The sequence below is a fragment of the Vulpes lagopus genome, chromosome 19 (assembly GCF_018345385.1).
Source record: "Vulpes lagopus strain Blue_001 chromosome 19, ASM1834538v1, whole genome shotgun sequence".
In the NCBI taxonomy this organism is placed as follows: Eukaryota; Metazoa; Chordata; class Mammalia; order Carnivora; family Canidae; genus Vulpes; species Vulpes lagopus.
In genome coordinates this window covers 44,411,372-44,436,426 of record NC_054842.1, presented here as the reverse complement: position 1 = coordinate 44,436,426, position 25,055 = coordinate 44,411,372, and the positions used below count along the sequence as shown (strand labels likewise).

The following is a 25,055-nucleotide window of genomic DNA, read 5'->3' as shown; positions in this document are numbered from 1 at the left end:
ATCAAAGAAAAGATAATCTAAAATGTATCAAATACAAATATCTAAAATACAAAAAACTAGTAAAAACACTAGAGTTTTTAACTGCTGAATCTAAATATGGTTTCTTCTCCTGTAGACTCAGTCCAATAAATGTGCTGTTGTTTTTTTTTAAGATTTTATTTTATTTATTCATGAGAGACACATAGAGAGAGAAGCAGAAACATAGGCAGAAGAAGCAGGCTCTCTGTGGAGAGGCCGATGTGGGACTTGATCCCCGGACCCCAGGATTGCTACCTGAGCCGAAGCTAGACGCTCAACCACTGAGCCTTCCAAGTGCCCCTCTTAGGACATTTATTCACTAGGCTGTTCAGGTTTGTTGGTATGTAGGTATTATTTGTTTTTCAGACTTAGTCTTTTATGATTTTGTAAAAGTGTAAATAAAAACGGAGCAAATATGCTACTTTAAAATCAAATCTGTCTTAGTAATTTAATTTTCTAAAAATTAAAAAAAGTCAAACACACATACTTTAAACTAAATAGTGGTTTATATGCACTGTCTAATGAAGGGTGTCTAAGTAAATCATTGTGTCAAACCAGCCTCTAAATGTGGTTTTATTCAGACTGGTGCCTGGGTCCACCAGATGTTTCTGTTCTTAGAACACTGTTCTGTTATTGACTGACACCAAGTAACACATATAATTAATATGCAAATAAAATTATCTATATAATTAGTACTTGGAGACAAGATTTAAATAGTCCTTGTCTGCACAGATCACTTTACATATTTATATTTCTGAGGAAGGTAACTATCTAATTATGTGGCTTTCCCACAACTGTGGCTAATTTGGACCAATTTCTAGAAATCATGTCTTAATTAGATAAAACTAATTTTTATTGGTAGTTTTAACACTTTGGTTCTTGGGTGCCTGGGTGGCTTAGTTGGTTAAGTTTCTGCCTTTGGTTCAGGTCATGATCCCAGGGTCCTGGGATTGAGTCCTGCATCCTGCACTGGGCTCCTTGCTCAGTGCAGAGTCTCTTCTCCCTGTACCCTTCCTCCCTGCTCATACTCTCTCTCTCTCTTTCACCCCCCCAAAAAATAAATGAATTTTAAAAATCTAAAAAAAAAACCCTTTGATTTTTGATGTAGATAGCAAGGAAGTATTTTGGCATAAAAACAAAGTGAAAAACACATGATATTTGTGAGGATCTGGATTTACACCTCTGAGTCAGAATTGTTTCAGCCTAAGAGAGACCTAGAGGTCCAAAGAGGAGGTAGAGGTGCATATAAACCACTATTAGTTTAAAGTATCTGTGTGTGACTTTTTTAAATTTTAGAAAGTTAAATTACTAAAAAATTAAATTAATAAATTAATACTCAGCTACTAAATAAATCAGTGATTTATTCCATTGTCCACACTCATGTCAAGCAACTAGCTTTTTGTCTACATTACCAGGATATTAAGGAAAACCTAATACTTTATTCTTCTGTTGCTGTTCAAATCAAATTAAACAAAATTGACCAGTTGAAATTTATTTTAGCTTAGACTGGATACTTTGTAAGAATTAGTTGATCAGAGGAAATTGGGTCAGGTCTACACTAATGAAGTAAAATAAAGAGTATGATAATCAAGGCACATATTTAAGAAGACTAACTGTGAAGTGAATCAAGAGGCACAGGTACCAGGGAGTATATGGAGTGGTGTTGGTGGTGATTTTTTTTAGATGAAAAATCAAGACCATCTGAACCTTAGTGTAAGTAGAGAGTCTCTAATGCATTACTAATTTCTGAGACCTTGGAGGTCCATTTATAAAGTGTCTTTCTAATTTCAATGGTGCAACTTATAAGAATACAGGAAAGCACATATTGACATATTAACTAGAAAGGATTAAATGCTGATATAAATTAATTTTGAATATGTGCTCCTCAATTATTAATTTCTACATTTGCTTTATAACCCTCTTGAAACAACAGCAAAAACAAAGACAGTCATCAGCAACAACCACAAATAAGTGATTAAGCCATGAATAAGAATTTTTTTACTTGCCTTAGATTTATTTCTCTTTCCTTGATTTCAATAGAGTTTATATTTATTAAGAGTATTTTAGCAATAAAACATAATCAAGTCAGGATAAGCAGGAGTAAATCCTGTCCTGCGATATTGACCTGATATGTTTCAGCCAGAGTAGAAGGATTTATATAGCTCTATGTTGGGTAGCAGAGGCACGAAACAGCAAGTCAAAAAGAAAGAGCTAGCGCTTAGCAGTGTTTTAAATGGTGAGTGTCTCAGTAAAGGGAATTACTGGGATGACAAGGGCTGGTGGAGTTAAAACAGGACCCCTGAGTACATCAAACACATTTTGTTTTCTATGTTATGTGTAGATTTGTGATATTTATCACTGGGCTCCCTTATTCACTGCCTATGGTCCAGACTGTGCATGGCTCATGTTTGGTTTTCAGTGAGTTCTAATTTTCCCTTATTTCTCTATGGGACCACAATGACTCATTTCTGCATCTTTGGCCATTTGAGAATTCTCTCCTGTTAGATTTAAGTTTTACTCTTATTGCATTGCTTTTGTTTTCTCTGGAGAAGAATTTCTTTCATAAAGAATTATTTATATATATATATCTTATTTCCCACATCTATGACTCAAAGATGAGCACAGTTTTTTTGGGTCTCCTTTAATGTAGCAAGAGAATTCAAATTCTCAAGAAGGCGGTGCTGGTAGTCGCTAGTAGTGCCTGAGCTCAGTGTTGATTACCTGTCAGAGGCGAGGAGTATGGCTAAACCATCCATGCCTGCGCAAGTGCACAATGTCCTTACTAATTTTTTATTTTTGGAGCTGATTTTTGAGAGGAGAGGGCAGACATAGGTAATTGTCCTTCTTGAAGATCAGAACAAAAAAAGATGGAAGTTGAATAGCTGAGTGATCTCATCACCTCTTGTAAGCAGGCCTTAATAGTCTGTTTGGAAGTAATTGTAAATTTTTATCTCATAGAACTTTATTTTTTTGGTCCAATTAAAAAATAGTACTTCCTTCTTAATTTTAAGATACCCCAAACACTGAATTTGAATTTTGGAATATTTCATAGGACTTACTCATAGTGCATATTATTTTGATCCAAGGCAGACTGGATGGACTGGGATTCCTTTTCACTAACTCGGAAATCTATCGTCATATTAGCAGTTACGTGGTGGGTGGCATCTGGATACCAGAAGTCAAGCTGTGAAGATGAATTCAATGTTAGTCACAGTTATTTGCTCATGCAACACATATTTTCTAAGAAACATATGTGTCATACACTACAAAAGGAATTTGGGGTTCAATGTGGCCAAGGTATGGATCCTTTTCTTAATAGGCTTATGAGTGTACAAATATACTGTCGAATATTAGGGAGTGGGAGAGATCATTTGTACTGATCACTTTTTTAGGACATAGGTAATGTCTATAAGTGCAAAAAAAGGGTAGTTTTAATTCATCTGTCTCCTTCTACCATCTTTGGGGTTGATTTGGGTTGTTTCACAATTCATTTACGTAGAATCTGTCTCTAATTGCGAATATAGATTAAAAATATGGCTCCCCCCACCCTGCCCCTGCATCAGGCCTCAAAACCAGTTGTCCCTGTGAAGTCTGGAATTCCTGGAAGGTTTGTGTCCAACAAAAGGCATAATAATCTCCAGCCTTGTCATTTTTCTGGCAGTATGTCCTTGGGCAATACTAAAACTCCTTGAGTTTCAGTCCTTTTCTCTAAAATCTAGGATTAGGAGGACTCCATTGGGAATGTTGTAAATACTGTGAAATAAATATGAGCTCTGGGACCTGCAGGCATTTAACGGCTGCTGATTCCCTTCTCTTTTTCTTCCTCTAGCTGAGAATTTCAGAAATTTGGTGAATGCGCCCAAAAGGATAGCATTCAGGTTAAAATAACTTTTAGAAAATTCCAATTCTTGTTGTTCTTCGAAATCATATTCAATTGTGAAACCAAATGAAGTACAGTTCCCCAACCTGGGAAATGTGAAGGAAATGCTCAATTCCCACCCAGAATTCCAGGCTTGTAGACATGTCTAAGTCCACCTGGGTATTTTGTAGTTGAATCCCACTCTACCTCTAGGGCTGTCTGTTATATGCTAATATGAGGTGCTAGGAATCAACCAATATGTATTGATTTATTTTGATCAGAAAGCCACAGCATAAACTGGACATATGAGAGATGTAGTGTGTTTTAAAGGCATTTTTGGTGTTCATGGAGCTTTAACAGTGAGAAAGAGGGTGGAGGAGCAGGAGACTGGAAAGACTGGCAGTTTGGCAGATCATGAAGGACTTCAAATGTCACACCAATACCAACAGAAAATGCTTCTGCCATGCTTAATTATGAGCAGGCGCCCTTCTGAGCATCACCCAATTATTAGCTTACTTAGTCTTATAACAACCTTAGGAAGTAGTTATGATTATTATCCTCACTTTACAGAGGAGGAAACTGAGATCCAGAGAGGTCAAGTAACTTGTCTAAGGCCACAGAACAAGTGTAGAGCTAGTATATGAAACTTTGAAGATCATGCTCTTTCCATACTAGGCTGCCTCTCACTAGAAACCTTCAAATGGAAGAGTATAATCATTCAGTTTTAGAGCAGTCAGGCTGTAGTGCCGATGAGGCAGGACTATAACCTGAACCCCGGATAAGGGGCATTGAAATAGTCCTGGTAAAATGTAGGACAGACATAAATTTGGCAGTGGCAAGGAAATGAAGAGGAAAGTATGGATTTGAAAAACATTTGAGAAATTAGAACACCTGAACTTTTTATTAGTTTGATGTGGTGGTGGTGGTGGTGGTGGTGGTGGTGGTACTAAATCGCAGATTTAGTACTGGATTTAAGTCTGCTGTGTGTCATCTTGGTCATTTAATTTACTGTCTTTGAACTTCGGTTCTTTTGTGTTAAGTGGGTTCAGTTATACCACTGACACTGAAAATCGGTTTGAGAGTTTGAAATGACAGGTATAAGGTAGCTGGCACAGTGTGCCTTGTGTATGGGAACAGCTGAATAAATGATAAAATGATTGTTAGTTCATTGAATTTTAAAAGAATGATCAAACTCGAAGAGTTTCCTTTTAAAATGGACCTACTCTTGGGAATGGTCGCATCATGATACTATAAAACATTACTTTGATGTTACCATTTAACGAGCACCTTGATGTTATCATAATTTTAAGAGAAACTATGCCACTGGTGGAGATCAGGGTGGGAGAGAGGAGAGTGAAGCAGGCAAGGCGCTAGCAGGGAGGGGGAGAGGCTCCCAGAAAGATACCAAGAACACCTCCTCCTTCTTTCACAATTTCACCTAGAAAAAGCTGTTGTTTTGCAAAGCTTTTGGGAAGGAAAACAGGAGTGGCAATTTGGGGACAAAAGTAAAAACGAGGAAAGCACGATAGTGGTAACTGGCTGAATTCTCCAAGTAGCTCCAGCCGCTCCCCCCATCTTTGTCTTTGGAAGCTCTGTGTGCATTAAAAATAAAATACAAAAGAGGCAGCTTTTAGAGCATGGAAAGAAAAGATAAAATAACCCTCTAAATGCTTTACCTGGTTGGTTTGGGCCAAGTCCTTTATGATATTTGCTTGTTTTTCATCCTGGGGCTTCACGCGGAATACCTTCTCCCTTTAAGAATGTAGAAAGATGAAACATGTGAACTGTAAAGCATTCCTTCCTTCCTTCATTCTCTCCTTATATAGAGACTGGAACGCGGGACAGTGAGATTTACCTGTCAAAGCGGACAGGAGCAATTGCAAGGGTGGTAGCGATCAGACCCACAGGCAGGATGAACCACATGGTTCTTCTTTGCCTGCCCAAGACCCTCTGCCAGTTTTATGCCTCAGCTCTTATCTGGAAGAGCAGCTGATTTCCTCTTAGGGTTCTGGTGGATGAAATGTTTTTCTCTTTGTGTTTTCTAGTTGGGGAGGGAGGGGTAAGATGGCAATACCAACACTAAAGTCCCTTTTGTGGCAGATGCAATGTCATGCTACCCTTACGCAGTTGGGAATACCCATTTTACAGAGGGCAGGCAAATTCATTTTTTAGGAAATAACTTGTCCAAAGTAGCAGAGCTAGGATGTTCACAGAATTGAGATTTAAACCCAGTTCTTTGTTCTAAAATACAGCTTTTCCACGTGCTGAATTGAATGATGGAAGAAATCACTTTAAATTTGTACTCACCTACAGAATCTTGGTGGGTGGTCTTTAATGACATAAAATATGTTTTTGAAGCTACATTGGTAACTTGTTAAATCACAAAATATTTTGAATATACTAAAAATACTATAATCTCAAAAATACTGATTTGTTCACTGTCTAGCTTTTATACTTTTGCCATATTTTCTCTGTACCTCTCTGTAAAGAAGTAAATGTTACAGGAAGAGCTAAAGTAATCACATCCCCACTCCTTTCCCCTTCTCTTCCTCTGTCTCAGAGACCCTTATTCCTAAAGCAACTTGAGGACTCCTAGAAGGCACAATAATATGGTTGCTCAAGTGTTTGTTCATTGGCTGCTTTCTTCAGGGTTTGGATACAGGGTTCAATAAATGCCTTCAGAAAGTCAAGTTGATGAAAGCCATTTATAGGCCATTTTAAGTAGAATTTCCTTTTTAAAATTTTTAAAGAGATTTTATTTATTTATTTATTTATTTATTTATTTATTTATTTGAGAGACAGTGAATAAGAGAGCACAAGCAGGGGGAGGAGCAGAGGAGAGGGAGAAGCAGACTCCCCCCTGAGGAGGAAGCCCAAGGAAGGGTTCAATCCCAGGACCCTGGGATCACGACCTGAGCCAAAGGCAGACACTTAACACACTGAGCCACCCAGGCGCCCCTAGAATTTCCTCTTAAAAATGACTACTTCACGTTGAAAAATGTATATAGATCATTCTATAGGAAACTTCTCAGAGTCATGGTTATATATTTTTATTAGCAAAATATTATGGTTTGGGAGATGCCCGTGTTACCCATAGAGCAGCTTCATTCCTCTCCCTTTGTTAGATGTGCACTAGGACATACCCTCCAGGAGGCTCCCCTTGCTCCAACCCTATACGTAAGGGAGAGGAGGGTTTTACAAATGCCTTCATGTTCCTGACATTGGACAAGCTTATCAGCACTAGAAACTCCCAAAATAAATGTTTGCTCCATTGCTTCTAAGGATATATTTGGTGGGGGTGCAGAGTAAAAGAGCTTGACATTGCAATTAGACACATGTAACCTCGGAGTGGCTCCTTCACCCTGAGCAGGCTGCTTAGTCATTCTGGGCCTTGGTTTCCTCATCTGTAAAATGGAGATGCAAATTGGACTGTGCTGTGAGGCAAGTGCTGTGAGGGCTAAACCAGATAGCATATGTGAAAGACTTGGTGGATAGTAGGTGCTAAAAAATATGCTCGTGTCTTCTAAGCACTTGATAAAACTGCCAGGTTCTATAAACAGACTTAAAGTTGGCCATTGTCAACTGGAATATCAACATATATCATGTGGTAGATTAAAGTGGTGGCTGTGTCCCTTAGGGGTGAAATATCTTTCTGTATTTGGTTTAATGTGGACTATTTCAGGAAACATTTTCTATGTTACAGCTTTTCTTTTTGGAGTTTTATTTTCGGATTCTTCAAGCAATATCTACTAAAAATAATTTAGCAAAATACAGAAAATTTGAAAGAAAAAATAGACATCACCCTTAATTCTAGCATTCTTCTATGTTTTTCTTAAAGTCTCTTTCTGTGTGACTAGTTAAAATTGTGGAGAAGACTTGTATGTCTGTTTTTCAGGTCAAATAGGAAGGACACTTCTGTTTTATTTGGGGATCTAGGTAAATGTATGAAGGATCCTGGTATCTCTCAGGATAAGACTCTGATTATAAGTAATCTTGGACCTCTTAAAATCTGTTATGTATTTCAGTTCTCTGTTTCTGGAATAGGACATTGACATGTGATACTTTTAAGACTTTTCACTCCTCCCCAATTTATTTAGCATCTGAAGAACAGATACAGTAGATGGATTTCAAGAGTATTCTGGGGCTTTTTCTCAGAACAGGTGGGATTTCTTGGCAGGCATAGTTCTGGACAATCTTATATTATTGCATCAAAAATTATAAAAATCTTGGCATATGTACAGAATAGATGAATAGTTGTTGGACAACATATCTTTTTAGGATTGACTTTGTAAGGTGGTGTGATGTTTCATAGGGCAAATTAATCTCTTTAAAAAGATATTTAAAGTTGAATATCTCACACAACAATATTTTCCGTCTTTCTGCATCTTTGAATTCCTAGGAGTTTTATAGTAGTGTATGTGTAGCCACAGTTTAAAATATTGCTTTATTTTTTAACCTATACTTTTATGCATATTTAAAAAAATTATCACTGTAAAAGAGATATCCTAGAAAATGAAAGTGAAGATTCTCTTGTGATTTTACTAGAATCTTTCAAATAATTCTCCATCTTCAAATCAAATCCAATAAACTGGAATACCTTTAGACATCTCATAAAGGATATGTTGAAATAAAACTTTGTTGCCTTTAATTGTGGATATTGGCTTAACATTGAAATGAAGCTGCCCAGCAAAATGCTGCAGGAAACTTGTCTTCATTAGTTGAAGGAAATATGGCATTTCTGGACAAAGATGTGGGTGTGTGGCTCAGGCAATGTCAGACCTGGCCAGAGGGGGAGTGACTGTCTGCTCAAATGAGATGACCTAAGAAGATCATTAAGACCCCAGTTGGCCCCCAAATAACCTCATTTGCTGTCATGTTTCCTTCTGTTTTTTTTTCCTGTGCCTGAAAATTTTTTGAGCAATTCATATAGGTTAGCTGGCAAAAGCAAGTGAATCCATGGGATATTATTCTGGATATGGAGATCTCCCATATTCCACACTGGAAAAACCAGTCTTGCTATGTTGTAGCAATACCGTTTGAGATAGAAAAGATTCAGGGAGCCATTTCTGTGCTGTTGGTTAATTACTGCTTTGGAGCAATCAGAGCTTGGGACTGAGGAAGGGCACAGAGCATGTCCTGGAATCTCAGTGAGGGAATAATTTGAAGGAGGGGGGAAGAGAGATTCCCCTACAGTCAGAGGCCCCTGGGTGGGCAAGGCTGAGCAGGAACCCTTGGCAATCCCTGGTCTGCCTGGCAAGAGGTCATATGTTACTATTGCACTGGGAAGGACTAAGGCAGACGTCTCTCTCTCTCTTTTTTTTCCCCTCAGTTTAGCTCAGGCAAGTGACACTCCTAGCCAGCTAGCTGTTGACTTTTAGTCGGCCAAAGATATAGCAAAAATGTTTCTGATGCAAGACATCTTGGAAATATGGGATTTTAAATGAGAATATTTGCATATTTACTTTCCTAGTCACTATTTTTCTTAAAAATTCCTTGGAATTTTTGAATATTCCTGATTTCTAATTTAAAGCACTCAATTTAGAGACTTTAAAGGGTTCTTTATGGTTTACACACATGACCCCTGAACTTTGGGTCACACATAGCATTTATTAATTAGAGGTCAGTGATGGGATGGAGTATGGGAGTGTCGTGTGGAACTATCTATGGATTGAATAATATATGTCCAGCAAGATGACTTCACTTAGGTAACTCTGGTTGAGTTAGCTTTCCAATTCCCAACATGGATATAATTTAAATAAAATGGGAAAAGATAATCTAGCTAAATTACATCTGTTTTTTTTATTACCATCAGTACTGCTTGAGAATTCATGGAAATTTCTTTTTTTTTTCACCTACGTGTCTATTTAAATGATGTATTACTAAATTATTTTGAAGATTGCTTGACAAATTGTAGCAGCTGCACTGCTACCATCTAGTGGACAATTAGTGCAATTAATCATTCTTTGGCTTGACAACTTCCAAACCATTGTGACTTCAAAGTATTCTTCTTTTGAATAGGACACTATCATAGATATTTTAACATGTTTTGCTAGATATGGAATCTTATTTTCCTTGGATCCACATAGAAAACAATGATCTTGTATTTTGAAGTAAATTGAGTAGTAGATTTTAAATTAAGAGATGCCCCCAAATTGTAACTAAATACCTATTATTATATTTTAAATTTCAAACTGCATAATACTCTCTGACATTAGCATGTTTGGTTTTAGTTCTGGGACACTTCAAGTCATGGGGTAATATTTGCCTTTTTTGTTTAAGGCCTAACACCCTTCTCTTTTATCTCCAATCTGCTTTGTAACACCCTCCTGTAACAATCTCCTTGTAACACCCTCCTGACACTCTCTTGTTTTACCTCCAGTCTGCTTTCCATACGTTTCTGGTGTGGTATGGTATGGTATGGTATGGTATGGTATGCTTTCCATACCTTTAAACAGAGTTTAAAAACTCTGATCACCTCTTTTGCAACTGAAGTCATTTCCACGGCTTCCCATTGTTCTTAGACCAATTTTCCAAATCCTTAGGCCCTAAGCTCTGCCTGGTAGTCCCTCCCTCCCTCCTCAGCCCCTGTACCAGCCCATTTGCCCTCAACTCTCTAGGTTCTTTGCTCTCTGGCTTTCTTCCTACTGGTTCTGCATAGTTACAAGGCTTGGAAGGGGCACTCCTGAGCTAATTGTGACTTATTCTTCAGGTTCCAGCACTCCCTGGAAGACAGCCATCTCTCCATCAGGGAGGTGGACCTCGTATGTGGCCTTTTTATGTCATTTGTCTAGAACTTACTTGCTTAATATAAATTAAATGATGAATGATTAAATAATTAGTGAAAAAGCAAAATTACTTTTTTCATGTCTGTCTTCCCAAATGTCCATTGAAGGCAGAACTGTCTTTTTTTTTCATTGCTCTGTCCCTAATTACTTAGCAAAGTGTTTGCTATGTAGTACCTAGTTCATAAAATAAATGAGCTGAGATGAAAGCTAAAGCAAGATGGGGTGTTTTTACCTATGCTATATTTTCCTGAATTTCCCCTTACTTGTCTTCTTCCTCATGAGCCCCCATTACAACCTGTACATCTCTGCACTCTGCTAGTATTGGCAAACACCCCGAAGACTCTATCTCCAGTAGAGCTGATCCACATCATTAACTGTGTATGGCTTGCCTAGTCATTGGTTTGCAACTTTTTTTTTCTTTCCCAAAGAAGTAGACAATTTGTCAGGTCTCTAATTATAATGATTCATTTTTATTATGATCAGTATTAAAAGATCCAAGTAGTTTAACAGAGTAGAAGCTTATAAAAAGACTGGGATCTGGAAAATATCCAAGCAGACAAAAATAAGATTTTAGGATAGAAAAGAGAGTGAACACTTTGAAATAAGGTTGTCAGCATTCTCTACTAGTACAGATGTTGCAGGACGTATCTGGCAAGGTGCTTGATGGCCAGCAGTGTCTCCTCACAGGTTGGCCGAATCTGGGATTCGGGGAGGGCAAAGCCGTATCTGCCTTTGTCCCGGAGTTCAAAGGTAAAGGAATATTTGATTCCTTGATCATAAGCCCAGTCATCAGAGCCCCCAGCAGCAGGATCTGAAAGGTGCAAACAGCAAGAAAACAAACAAACCAAAAAACTTTAAATCCAGGAAGGAAATTAAAAACAAAAACAAAAGCTAGCGATCTTTTATAATTACAACTGTTTTACTGGGCAAAATATTTTCAGTAGGCCAATTTTGTAGAAAACTGGATTATAAAAGATATGGGGGCTGTTTTAAAAAAATCAGTCCAGGGACACCTGGGTGGCTCAGTGGTTGAGCATCTGCCTTCGGCTCAGGGCGTGATCCCCAGGGTCTGGGATCGAGTCCCGCATTGGGCTCCCCGCAGGGAGCCTGCTTCTCCCTCTGCCTGTCTCTGCCTCTCTCTTGCTGTGTCTCATGGATAAATAAATAAAGTCTTAAAAAAAATCAGTCCAGTCTTACCTCTAAGCCTAATTAGTGGGAATGTTGTATTTAATACCCCAGGAAGTATGTAATTTATAATATAAGCTTCTCACTGTGCTTGTATGCTGTGGTACGCAATATCATATATAATTTGTTTGCAAAAGATGTATAATTTCTGGGAAGAGAATGTTTGTTTTCTAGGAAAATAGAGAAAGCTACATGATGACTGGTGATAGGAGAGAACTCCAAACCCCACTGAAACAGTGCTGAGTGATGAAATTGGAACCCCTTGAGGTCAGGGCTATGTCTTTGTGTTTCCTCTGGGCCTAGCAGATGGTCTGGCATAGGTTAGGCATTTGTTTAGTTCTCCATTCAGTAACAGTTACGATGTCACTGCCTTGTGGATTTTGTATCTATTCAGTCACTAGTTCATTCGTTCGTTCGTTCGTTCATTCATTCATTCATTCATTCATTCTTTCACCTGTGATTCAGTCAACAGTTGTACAGCCCTCACTGAGCAGCAGGCCATTGGCTCTACTCTGTAGATGCCAGAATAGAGGAAAGACGTGACTTCTGCCCTCCAACGGCTCACAGTGTAATAAAAAAAGAATCTTCACTGAACTAGTCAGAATAAAACATATAAGGAGTTCCCAGTATATGAATAGGTGGGCTACTTCTGCTAGAACCCCCTTAGGAAAACAGTATATTCCCATATGATTAAGAACAGGTTGAAAAAAGGACCGGGATATAGAAAAACTGTATTCTATATAAAACTTAAAAAACAAAAATAAAAACAAAACCCAGGATTCGAGCCTCTCCAACTGCATGGGAGGCTCTGTAATGACAGGATTGGGCCTTTTCCCTTGTATTTCTAGTCCTTTGAGATCTGGGGCAAAAAGAAATCATGCAAAGGCAAAGGAAAATGTAAGTAGAAATTTAAAAGAGGGCCTTCAGGATGTGTCTTCCCAGTAAATTTAAACTCTGTAGCATCTAAGTGAAATCTGAACTTTGAGGTCTAGCCCCTACCTAACTCTCTTGCTATGTGTCTCTTGCCACTTGCTTGAACACACCGAGTCACTGGTCAAAGGGGTTGACATCTACCCCTGGAAAGTGACCTAAGCCTGAATTAGCCCTGGCACCTGCAGTCTGTTTAGTCAGGAAGACATGCCTTCTTATGCCTTTCCTCGGTAGTTGTCCTTCAGGTAAGGCTTCTGTGTCATTATCCTGGGCAGTCATCCCTGATACTGTGGGATGGGCTGGTTGGTGCTGGAGTGTGTTCTTTCCTTGTGTATCCTGTTATAACATCTAACACTTCTTATAGTTAGTTTTCCTGCTGCCCTAGTGTGTATTCTTTGAAGACTGTGCTGGTTCCCCTCCTTCCCTTTCTCCTTTTCTCTTGCCTTCTCTCCATTCTTCCTCCCCTTCTTCCCTAGCACCTAGTGAGGACCTGGCACATAGTAGTGGATGCTCAATGGATGTTTACCGAGAGCACGTGTTTCTTGGGTTGAAAGGGATATTTTTTCTGAACAGAAAACTGATACATGCCGTATAAAAAATTCACTGTCAGGCAAAAGCCACATGCTTTAAATGATCTGAACGGAAAGGCTCTGGGCACCATTTGTCGCCTTTTTAGGCATGTGGTCTCTTTGCACCATTCTGAAGCCAACACTCACAGATTGTTGTAGCTCCCGGGCCATATGTGTACTTGGTGCCATGCAGGGTGGCAAGTTCTTTTACAGTAGCTTTAGCCAGGGCATTCTGCAAAAGAACCAGTAGTTCGTGAGTTAAATAAATAAAAGCACATGCTGACAACAAACAAACATCTGTACGTTATTTTTAAGACATCGAAGAGGTATAAGACACACTTTGGGTCAGTTTTATACCTGCTCAGTGCCCATTCCAATTTTTCTAGCTAACCTAGTCATGTGATCCAAGTGAGTGTTGTGAAAACAGGTCTTCCCTAATGCCCTCTCCAGGCACTCGCTCTGAGCTTCCCTCTGTAGCACACAGAATGTGTCAGATTGTGGCAACACCATGGGCTGGCCTCTGAGTTATCAGGGACTTTTTCTGTCTTTTATCTCATTCTTTAGGGTCTACACCAAGGCTTACCACTTAATGGTTGTCCAGGAACTATTTGTTGGAACTCTGAGGATAATCACCACTCTTCTTACCCTCTTATTTGAGAATTAGGTCTTCACATTCATTTTAAATAATCATTGGAGTAAAGTGTGGGTCATAGCAATAACTTCTATTTTAGTCAGAGGACAATCTTTTACTTTCTTTTCTTTTTTATTTGCATAGAACTTAGTGTGTCTTTTTTTCCCCCAAATATTCTTACTTAGGTTTGTTAAACTTTTTTTTTTTTTTAAACCTTAGTTCAGGCTCAAGAAATGAGGCTATAGCAATCTATAACTGTCCCAGATATCACATTCATTGATATAGTAAAATGTCACTGTGTATTAAGAATTAGGTTATGTCTAAGAATTAGTTTGGCAAATCCATATTGTCTCTGGAGCTTGTAAGAGAAAAGCAGGAGACAAAGAGGTCTCTGTGGTTGTACAAAGAGGTTGTCAACCTAATACAGGTAAAGAAAAATCAAATACATGCAAAATAACCCCCCCAACAAAACAAAACAAAACAAAACAAAACAAAACAAAACAAAACAAAAACTACCTGGAAATGTGGCAGGTTATAAAGCCAGGATAAGATAGGATTATATGAAATGGGGGAGGAGTATTAAAAGCTACACATATGAATGATTGGATACTCAATACTGTGGTTACTGCCAGCATGGGGATATTTGGGAATTGGCAGTTCCAGGGATGAGGGTGGTTTTAGCTTGGAAGATTTTACACTGAAGAATTAGACAACATCTATGCTATTTCAAAATGAAAAACACTCGATTTACAGAATTAAAAAAAAAAAAGGCAAATATTATCTTATGTGTATTTTTTCTTTAAGAAGCAGCTTCATTTTCTCAAAAGATCCATTGCTTTTCTGTACCCCTGTCCCCCAACTCTTCAGGGACAACAGCTCTGTACCTCCATCCCCCCTGTGCTGCAGACTTTCTAACACCCACTGACATATACTGCATATTTAAATGAATCACTTGAAAAGTAGGGCCTGACTTGACTATCTTGGGAATACAGATTTGAAAATCTGATTGTTTACTACAGGAGAATTAGCCATAATTCATTCTGGTTATGAAACTAGCTATATTTCATACTTTGGCATCATGATTATGTCTTGTACATATGCTTGGAAAGCTATGAGGTTGGTGATGAATCAAAATACTCCTCGTTTTACAAAGTAGCAGCTTCCTTTAGTCCTTGTTTTAATATCAAAATCAGTTTAGTAGTATCTTATGTCAAATTGACAAGGGCATATCTATAAAACTCCAAAGTTTCAGCTCCCAAATTGTTAATGCTTCCCCATCCAAGTGGTAAATTAGAAAATTTAAAACGAATTTTAAAATATAAGTCATGATTTTCTGGTCTGGTCCACTGAAATGGTGTAATCAGTTTCTTGGAACTAATTTATTATTCTCAGAGTTTTGGAACAGTAACTTGAAAATGTTAGGGTTTTACTTCCCCTTTTTCCCCCATCTGGTAAATTAATATCTGCTTTCTCTTACTGCACTAAATCTTTACTGTTGTGATCTAAATGTATAGTTCCTATTTTTTAATCTTATTCTGACCAATGCACTAGAGCTAGGTCTTCTCTCCACCTTTTAGTATAGGGTCTGTTGCAGATTGAAATGAAAATAATAAGTTAATAATTGCAGAATGTCTAGAATATATTCAAAACCATCCTGTGTGAAATATGGTGAGGTACTCATTTTTTTAGTAAGTAAATAGTACATTTTTTTTTTTACTATTCCATAATTTCTTTAACTTGCCATTCATCTCAGGACATCTGTAGTTATTTTTCTGTAAGGCAGAAACTCTGATTATAAAGAACTCTTATTCCTTTCCTGCTTTACCATTCTGAGGCTTTTCATCTGTTCTGGTTCCTCCCCTTCCCCTTGAAGCCTTGAATTATTACTTCTAGTTAGAAATACAATTCTACTAAGTTCTGGGGATCTAAGGTACAGCATTATGACTATGGTCAGCAGTACCGTGCTGTGTACTTGAAGGTTGCCATGAGAGTAGAGCTTTAATGCTATCACCGTAACAGAACAACATAACAGCAACAACAACAAAATGGTAGTTATGTGAGGTAAAGGTTGTGTTAACTAATGTAGTGAACATTTCAGATCATTACATTATACCCTTTAAACTTACACAATGTTATATGACAACTATATCTTAATAAAGCTGTAAAAAAAAGAAGTATGATTCTTCAGGATTAGTTCCAAACAGTTATGAAGACTAGAGAAGATTGAAGACAAGAAGATCATCATCGTTATCTATTAAACTCCTGTGTGTCTGTTGACCTTCACGTCTCAGTATGTTCAGTGGTGTAACGTAATATAGGGGTTATCTGACAAAACTGAAAGGGGCCTACTTGTGATCTGTTATCTCTTTTGACATATCAACTTATCATTTTAGTCATAACTACCATTAGGGCCACACAAAAATGTTCAGTTTGCCTTTCCTCAGACTGATAACCAAGTGCTTTCTGATACTTCATAGGCATCTTCTGGAAGCAATTGTTATGCCTTTGGTGCTGACCATAATATATAAGATTGATCTTAGTTTACAAAGGATGTTAATATGTTCCTGTCACTGGTGCACCTGCAGGAACATTTAGTTTGTGTCAGCCTTTGCTCTCCTTGTCCTCAGTTGCTCTGTCGTCTTGCTGCCTACCTCATCACCCATCTTCTGAGTGTCATCTCATCACCACATCTTTCAGTGGCTTTCTCACCTTCAGTTGAAGTGCAGCTTCCTTTCCGGGCATAAAGAGCATGATCTAGCCCCTTCCATCTCTTTCAGTCTGCATTATGGGCTGTGTATTCTGTGTTCCGTTTGAGCTAGGTTTCCCCGAACTTCTTCCTTATACACCTGTTCCTGCCTCTTACCTCCCTCACTTTGAGTGTCCTTCTCCGTTTGTTGGAATCTTCTCATCTTTGTTCATTTGGAGATTTACTGTTGTTCTTCTAGATTCAGTTTTAGTGTCACTTTCTTTTTTGAAGCTGCCCCTAACTCTCTTATGGAGCATTGATTCCCCCTCCTCTGTGGAGGCTAACATCACCGTCAGAGTTCCTGTCATCCTGTTCTATAATCAGTTGTTTTGGCATCTATTTGCCTCCCAGGCGAGTTCATTGTGGGAAGGGACTCTTGGCTATTTGTTTTGTATTCTCAACAGATTGTATAGCATCTAGCACATGGTTGGTTGATAGAGTCTTATCCTAGGACTGAGGCATTATAGATGGCCTGATTTGGGTGGGTGTTCTTGATACTGAGTGCTGCAAAGGCTGTGATGAATATGAGTGGAGATTGGGGATGTTTTAGGGAGGGTGGTGATACCATGTAGTGATGGTTGTTGGGTTGCCACATTTACACAATGACTTCTGCTGTGCATTTTGCTTATTTCCATTAAGGTTTTTTTTTTTTTTTTTTTTTTTTTTTTTTTTTTTTTTTTTTTAATGAAGTCTGTGGACCCTTTCTCTCTGCCCCTCTGAGGTCAAGAGACCAAAAAAAAAAAAAAATCAGATCAGACATTAATTGACCAAAATATCATATTTTAAATTCCAATGATCTTAACAAAACTCCCTGGAATCAGTGTGGGTCTTTTCTTTTGAAGAGTTCAAATAGTTTCACAAATGTTACTCATTTATCTTTCCAACACTATCTGTCCACATTTCATCGGCATAGAATTTTCTCGCAGAATGGAATGCCACGTGGGGCAGCACGCTCAGTGGGAACGTTCCAACCAAGCTGGGTGACTGACCCCAGGCAGGAATGGTAAAAGAGAGATAATTCCTGCATTTGCTAAAATGTTAGAGTGGTAACTCCTTCCCCTTGTACATTTCTGTAAAAAGGGACTAAGACAGCTGACGAAAGACCCGCAGAAGCAATAGCACATCAGAAAGCGTTATCCACATCTTGAAACTCCAATTAAAGACACTTTCTATACAACCTGTCATTTGAGGGACATCTTACATCCTTGCTCAATGGGTTCAAAATAAGAACTAACATTTACATAAAACCTTAGACTTTACAAAGAGCTCTTGATAAGGGCTAGATATTTTTATCCCCATTTTACGGATAAAAGAACTGAAACTCAGAGAGGATAAAAGAACTTTCCCAAGGGCATGCAGCCCCATAAGTGGCTGACTTGAGCTAGGTTCTTCTTGCTTTAAATCCTGTGCTCTTTTTCACTTCTCCTTGTGGCCTTCGAATACTTCAAAAGAAGTGTTGCTGGAGCTGGTTTTACCAATTGTAAAGAACAGAAGGAAGCTAAATATAAATCAGCCTCAGAGAAAACTTTGCTTTCAGTCAAGGCCAAACATGGCCAGCCTTTATTAATCCTTAGATATGAGTTTCCTACCATGTCTTATGCATGTTCTCTTTTGTCACCTGTTTTCTTAAAAAGAGGCCTTGGTCATAGAGCAAAAGACAGAGAGAGTCTAAAATGTCACATCTAACTCAAAGCCCAAGAGACAAAAGACCAACTAGTGTAATGTTTCCCAGGCTCTGAGCTCCAGGGGGCTGGTAAGATGAATACGGTGAGGGTGTTCTTTTCCGCTGACCTGCCTTCCCAGGTAACATGTGATCAGGAAACCCCTGCCTCATGGCTGTGCTCATGGTCCTCGTTGCAAGCCAGTGTCATGGGAGGTGGGAGGCCGCCTCTTCTAATCTTCCACTGGTCCATTATTACAGTACAAGAAAACAAAAATTCCAAACTGACTATGGGTTATAAGCCAATTCGAAGGAAATTTTCTCCAGAACTTTGTTTCTAACTTGAAGTTCTGAGTTTAATTATTCCTCTGGGTGAATACATGTGATAATGGAAGCATCAAAATGATCTTTAACTGCAGTTTTCTTCCTTCTGTTCTGTGATAATGGGTAACTTACACCAAGGGACCAATGAGGAATTTAACTTTTATAATTTTGATGCAAGAGGAGAAGCCCGCAAGGCCTACAAGCAGGCACTGAGGAGAAAGCCTTTGGGATTTGGAAAAAACAAATACGTTTCTGAGAAAAACAGGAGGATAAACAAGCACAAGCTCTGGTTGCAAAGCCTGAGATTAGAGAAAGGCAAGGAGTTAGGGGAGAGGCTTGGCTTGGGAGAGCAGAGCCTGCCCATCTTGGCAGAGCCTCTGGGGAGTGTGGGAATGCTTTCACTGATGTAAAGCAATTTTTTTCTTTGGCTGGTCTGCATGCATGTTCTTAAGCTCTTTAAAATTCAGGGAAAATGTGAAACGTGAGTCAGCCGAAGTTGCAAAGTCTAGAGAATTTTTGTGTGTGCATGTGTGTGGAGGTGATACTTCTTCCAAATAAATTATTAAAAAATAAATGCTGTATGATGGGAATGTACTAGATCTCTTGCACTTTCAGATTCATAGAACACTGTAAAGTATTTATGAGGAGGGTGAAAGCCAGGGGCCTTTAGCCAGGAATGTGACTCTGTTCTTATCTAAGCTTAAAGCAGGGTTTCTCAACCTTGGCACTCTTGACACGTGGGCTGGATAATTCTTTGTTGTGGGGGCTCTCCTGTGCATTGTAGAATGTTTATCAGCATCTTCTGGCCTCTACCCACTAGATGCCTGTGGTGCTCCCACAGTTACGACAACCAAAAATGTCTCTCCAACATTGCCAAATGTTGGAGGTAGGGAAGGGGCTGGGGAGGGGGCAAAATTGGTTTAAAAGAAATCAGATAGGATACAGTCAACAAAACTAAAAGACAACCTACAGAATGGGAGAAGATATTTGCAAATGACATATCAGATAAAGGGCTAGTTTCCAAGATCTATAAAGAACTTATTAAACTCAACACCAAAGAAACAAACAATCCAATCATGAAATGGGCGAAAGACATGAAGAGAAATCTCACAGAGGAAGACATGGACATGGCCAACATGCACATGAGAAAATGCTCTGCATCACTTGCCATCAGGGAAATACAAATCAAAACCACAATGAGATCCCACCTCACACCAGTGAGAATGGGGAAAATTAACAAGGCAGGAAACCACAAATGTTGGAGAGGATGCGGAGAAAAGGGAACCCTCTTACACTGTCGGTGGGAATGTGAACTGGTGCAGCCACTCTGGAAAACTGTGTGGAGGCTCCTCAAAGAGTTAAAAATAGACCTGCCCTACGACCCAGCAATTGCACTGTTGGGGATTTACCCCAAAGATTCAGATGCAATGAAACGCCGGGACACCTGCACCCTGATGTTTCTAGCAGCAATGGCCACAATAGCCAAACTGTGGAAGGAGCCTCGGTGTCCATCGAAAGATGAATGGATAAAGAAGATGTGGTTTATGTATACAATGGAATATTCCTCAGCCATTAGAAACGACAAATACCCACCATTTGCTTCAACGTGGATGGAACTGGAGGGTATTATGCTGAGTGAAATAAGTCAATCGGAGAAGGACAAACAGTGTATGTTCTCATTCATTTGGGGAATATGAATAATAGTGAAAGGGAATATAAAGGAAGGGAAAAGAAATGTTGGGAAATATCAGGAAGGGAGACAGAACATAAAGACTCCTAACTCGGGGAAACGAACTAGGGGTGGTGGAAGGGGAGGAGGGCGGGTGTTGGAGGGGAATGAGTGACGGGCACTGAGGCGGACACTTGACGGGATGAGCACTGGGTATTTTTCTGTATGTTGGTAAATTGAACACCAATAAAAATTAATTAAAAAAATAAATCAGATAAAAGACATAATTATGGTAAACATGAGTGTGTTTTAGAAAAAGAATTAAAAAGGAAGACAACTGGTTTTGAAGGTGCTCTGAATGCCTATCTTCTTCGCTGATGATAGTACAAGTGCCTCTTAACCACTGCTATTAGGTCATCTCTGCTAAATACACTTTACTAGCAGGATTGCCAGACTTAGCAAAAAACACAGCATACTCAGTTAAATTTAAATTTCAGATAAAGAGTGAATACTTTTTCAGTATAAGTCTTCAATATTTAGAAGATATTTATACTAAAAATTACTTGTTCTTTATCTGAAATTGAAATCTAACTGGGAGTCTGGTATTTGACCTGCCAATCCTATTTACCAGGTTACTGGCTCCGGGGCCTGCTACAACACAGGACTCAGTGTGACATTTTAAGTCTCTCCATAATCTCATTACTTCACTTCCACTCTTTTACAAGAACACTAGAAAACAGGCTGATCCTTCTCTTTCCATACCCATTTTTCAACCCTCTTGTTGCACATTTGTTGGCTCTTTTCCCTGCCTAAAGTGTACTCTTCTGTTCTCTATTGCCCAAATCCTGCCCATCCTTCAGGGCGCAGAAGAAATGGTTTCTCCTTTCTATAACCTTCACCAAATAGCTTCATTACATATTACCATTTATTTTCCTGCCCTAAATTCCTACTACTGTGCTTAGTTTGAAACTCCCAATTTTGTACTTCTCTTGTATGGTTTCCGGTATCTGAGTTTTACCATTTCAGTAAGGTCCTGCATTCTTAGTAGCAAAGACCGTGGTTTATGCTGAGCACTTAATAGGTACTCAGTGAAATTTTTGGTAATTGTCTGATGAGCTGTGTACTGACCAGGCCCCTGTAGGAGAATTTTAACAGGCGAAGAAGTCACTTAAAAAGTATAGTGATAAAGCAACAACTGGTTTCTCTAATTAAATAAATTCTGCATTTTATTTTAGATTATTATAAGTGAAATTGAAAAATTCTGAAAAAAGTACCTGAAATGGATATTTTGTGCTGCAGGTCCTGTCTCCTAAGCTGCTGGTAGCCTGCTTGACAGCGTGACTATGGCCTTGCTATTATTGTTATTAGGCAGGGACATGGGGACAGCTGTGATTGGGTGTGCACATGGCCCTGCAATTATCCACCTTCTAATCACAACATTTCTTCCCTCTGATTTTTATGTTTGTCTCTAATCATGTCTTGCTTTATGCTCACATGCTTGGGTGGAGCAGTGGATTTCTATCTTGGTGGCTCATTAACTCAAATTTTAATTAAGAGATAGTGAGGTACCAGTTGCCTGGAAGGTGTTAGACTTTAGAAGCAGTTTCATATCTTTTGGTAAAGTTTAAGAATTTTTCAGAAGGACTGTCATCTTTCTCCTGGTTAATGAATATTTGCTCATGAAAGTATAGGGCCAGAATCATAAAGATGGAGTCCTGAGAAGTTAGGCATTTCAGCTGACCACTGGAAATCCTTAGCAATGTCCAGGGACAGAGATAATAAGGTATTTGTGTGATGAAAGACCATTTGATGAATGTTCTGCAAAATGGCTACCAATATAGAACACGGTCACACAAGTGTATATGGGTATCTGGACATTGGGGCAGTCTAGGAAATTCTTCAGGATCCAATAGCTCTGGGCCCAACAGTGCCTGTACTACTGGTGTTGGCTTAGCCAAACCTTCATTGTTTCACCTGGGAAGTGAGAAAGCGGAACCAAAGAAATTCCAGGATTTCTAGCTGTAAAATTTTGTGCTGCTTATGTAGAAATGTGGTGTGAGATGTATGCCCTGAATCAGCACTGTGGTGTAGTGTGTAGTGCATATCAGCTTCTAATTTGGTCATTCTGAGGAATGGTTTAAAATATTAGGTTGGCCAGTTATTATTCTGCATTTCCTGCTTTTGGACTTAGAAATAACATTATGGTAATAATTATAATTATTAAAAGTGCTACATACACCTTTTTGGGGGGAACGTAGACCAAGGATTTGGAGCTCCTTCCATGCTCAATAAATAAATGCAAAGATATGGATAGATTGAGGAGCCTTTTCAATTAAGTCTCCTAGTTTTTATTTACTCTGGCAATAATGAGGTCATACAATTCAATATTTCATTATCCTTCAGAATTTTGAAAATGTACGTATATTCTTTATGTGGGCCTTACAACTTCCTTTGAAGATAGTGATACCTCCATATTGAAGAAGTCAACACTGAGGAGCTGGAAGGTGTATGAAGCCATTGGAAACTTTGTATTCATTCTTTAAATAATATAGTATAAATAATATAAAAGCAGATAGCAAACTGAAAAGCATTATATATGTAAGGTATTTTTACAATTCTTCATACTTTTTACTGATCTGCTGCAGATATATTTTTTGGTAGCTTTCTTTGTAATCTTTATTACTTCTTTTGCTTCATTGGTCTTTTGCATTTTTCTCTCTGCCTTTCTTCCCTCTGAAGATTGTCTTATGATATGAATAATGTTAGATGATGTACATGTAAGATTTTTCATAAATGAAGCCACATACATTTTTATCATGACTCAGATATTAAATATTGCTATATATGTCCTAACTTTGGGCTGACAATGTTAATATAAGTACAGAATAATTTCCTTCAATTTAGAGTCATATTCTCCTTGAAGCATTTTTTTGAAGCATTTTTTTTTTTGCTACAAATATAAGCTGAAAATTTTTGTAAGTGTAAAGATAAGTAAGAATCACATCTGTATCTATGCACGGAATTCTGGATAAGATAAAGCCCACTTTGCATTACTTTAAGAAATTCTGAGTTATCCATAATGTGATATACTAAGAATGCATCTTATTAGTCTTTTCCTACTGTTAGTTTTCTATAGCCGGGTCACATATTTCTAGCTGAGAATTCATACAGAAGCACTAGATTTGGATGGAACATTTATTGTGCCTAGATAAAGTCTTTTACTTTGTTTTTCTTGATATCTTCATTAAAAATAAAAACCATGAAAAAGATAATATTTTTCTTTATGAGAGACTTATTCTCTTTTGGCTATATATATATATACATATATATATATACACACACACGCTCATTAAACACTACGGTTATGAGTTGTTCTTGCAAAATGTGCTTAGGAAGGAAGTGAACTGGAATTATGCAAAATAAGAAAAATATGGCAAGCATCTCTAGTTATTCAAAAGATTTAAGTTGCTTTGGGGTGCTGAACTAAATTCAGATTCCCAGTGAATCAACTAATCAGATTAACATTCACCTTAGATATTACTAGTGGGGTTTAAATATTTCTTTTAAGATGCTAGGCAAAATCTTAATCATAGAAAAAAATTGTTGGAAATTAAAGTAACTCTTATTTTATTTTATTTATTTTTTATTTTTGGAAATTGAAGTAACTTTTAAATCAATTAGTGTGATATACGTGCAATTAAATTTTGCAGTCTAGCCACCTATTTTATTTTGCTTGGAAACGATAAAGAGTAGCATGTACTTTTTGAATTTATTAGTTTTGTGAATACAAAATTAAACATCCAAGATAGATTTTTCTATGGTTTGTGCTTTTGTTGAGAATAGATTATGAATATTTTATTGTGATATAATTGTTTATTCTACTTCTTTGTTAATTAGAATTAACTTATTCCTCAAATAAGAAAAGGTATTGAAATTTTGTAAGGCAGCTCATTTTCAGAGAACACTCTAAGTTTTTCTGTTAGCACTTGTTGTAGAATTTATGTTTGATACTAGTTATATTAAGCAATTTGGATATATTATTGTTACACTTAATGTGGTTTATAATTTTAGTTTTAATATTTTACTTCTTAACTCATTGGTGCTTAGTTATTATGGCTTTGTCTTTTTCTTTTCTGATGTGGTACAATTTAAACACATTCACATGAATAAAGCAAACAACATAGCTCCACCTTCCCTCCTCTGGGACTTAAATCTGGGATTGAAATGAGGAGCTGACCACACCCATCTCTGGGATAACAGGACTTTGCGCACCCACTGGGAACACTTAACAGATGGAGCATAATTGGAAAACTGAAATAGTTAAAGGTTCCAACTAATGATGTTTTCCTTTGTTTTTTTGGCTCTGGAGAGAGAAAATGTGAAGCTTTTTGAAAAATAGCATTTTTTTTTTTTTTAATGAAAAGGACGTGGCCAACTATTAGCTATCAATTTTCTAAGAAGCTGAGTTATTTTTCCATTTTGCTCTTAACAAAATATTTATAGCATTACATGTTTTATTTGGTCTCTGAAAGACTGAAAGTACAAAACAACCATTTCCAGTTATTAAAGTTACTGGGTCTTCAAATTTATGCATTTAGGTAAGCCAAATATCTATGTCATTGTCTAAGTGCAACACTTTTTTTTGGCATAACTCAAATGCTTTAAATCTTACACTTGTT

At 37.9% G+C, this 25,055-nt stretch overlaps 2 protein-coding genes across 2 annotated transcripts in view; both read right to left on the bottom strand.

The window, feature by feature from the left end:
* CPA3 (carboxypeptidase A3) overlaps window positions 1–5,801 on the bottom strand; it is a 29,266-nt gene extending 23,465 nt beyond the window's left edge. Inside the window, exons 1-3 of the mRNA XM_041734308.1 lie at window positions 5,733–5,801; window positions 5,554–5,629; window positions 3,078–3,202 (exon numbers count right to left, since the gene is read on the bottom strand). Coding sequence (XP_041590242.1) covers window positions 3,078–3,202; window positions 5,554–5,629; window positions 5,733–5,800 — 269 coding nt within the window. The 5' untranslated portion in view covers window position 5,801. The remainder of the gene's footprint in view (window positions 1–3,077; window positions 3,203–5,553; window positions 5,630–5,732) is intronic.
* A 5,355-nt stretch (window positions 5,802–11,156) lies between these two features.
* Window positions 11,157–25,055, bottom strand: part of CPB1 (carboxypeptidase B1) — a 34,827-nt gene continuing 20,928 nt past the window's right edge. Inside the window, exons 10-11 of the mRNA XM_041734555.1 lie at window positions 13,494–13,578; window positions 11,157–11,473 (exon numbers count right to left, since the gene is read on the bottom strand). Of these exons, the coding sequence (XP_041590489.1) occupies window positions 11,286–11,473; window positions 13,494–13,578 (273 nt within the window). The 3' untranslated portion in view covers window positions 11,157–11,285. The remainder of the gene's footprint in view (window positions 11,474–13,493; window positions 13,579–25,055) is intronic.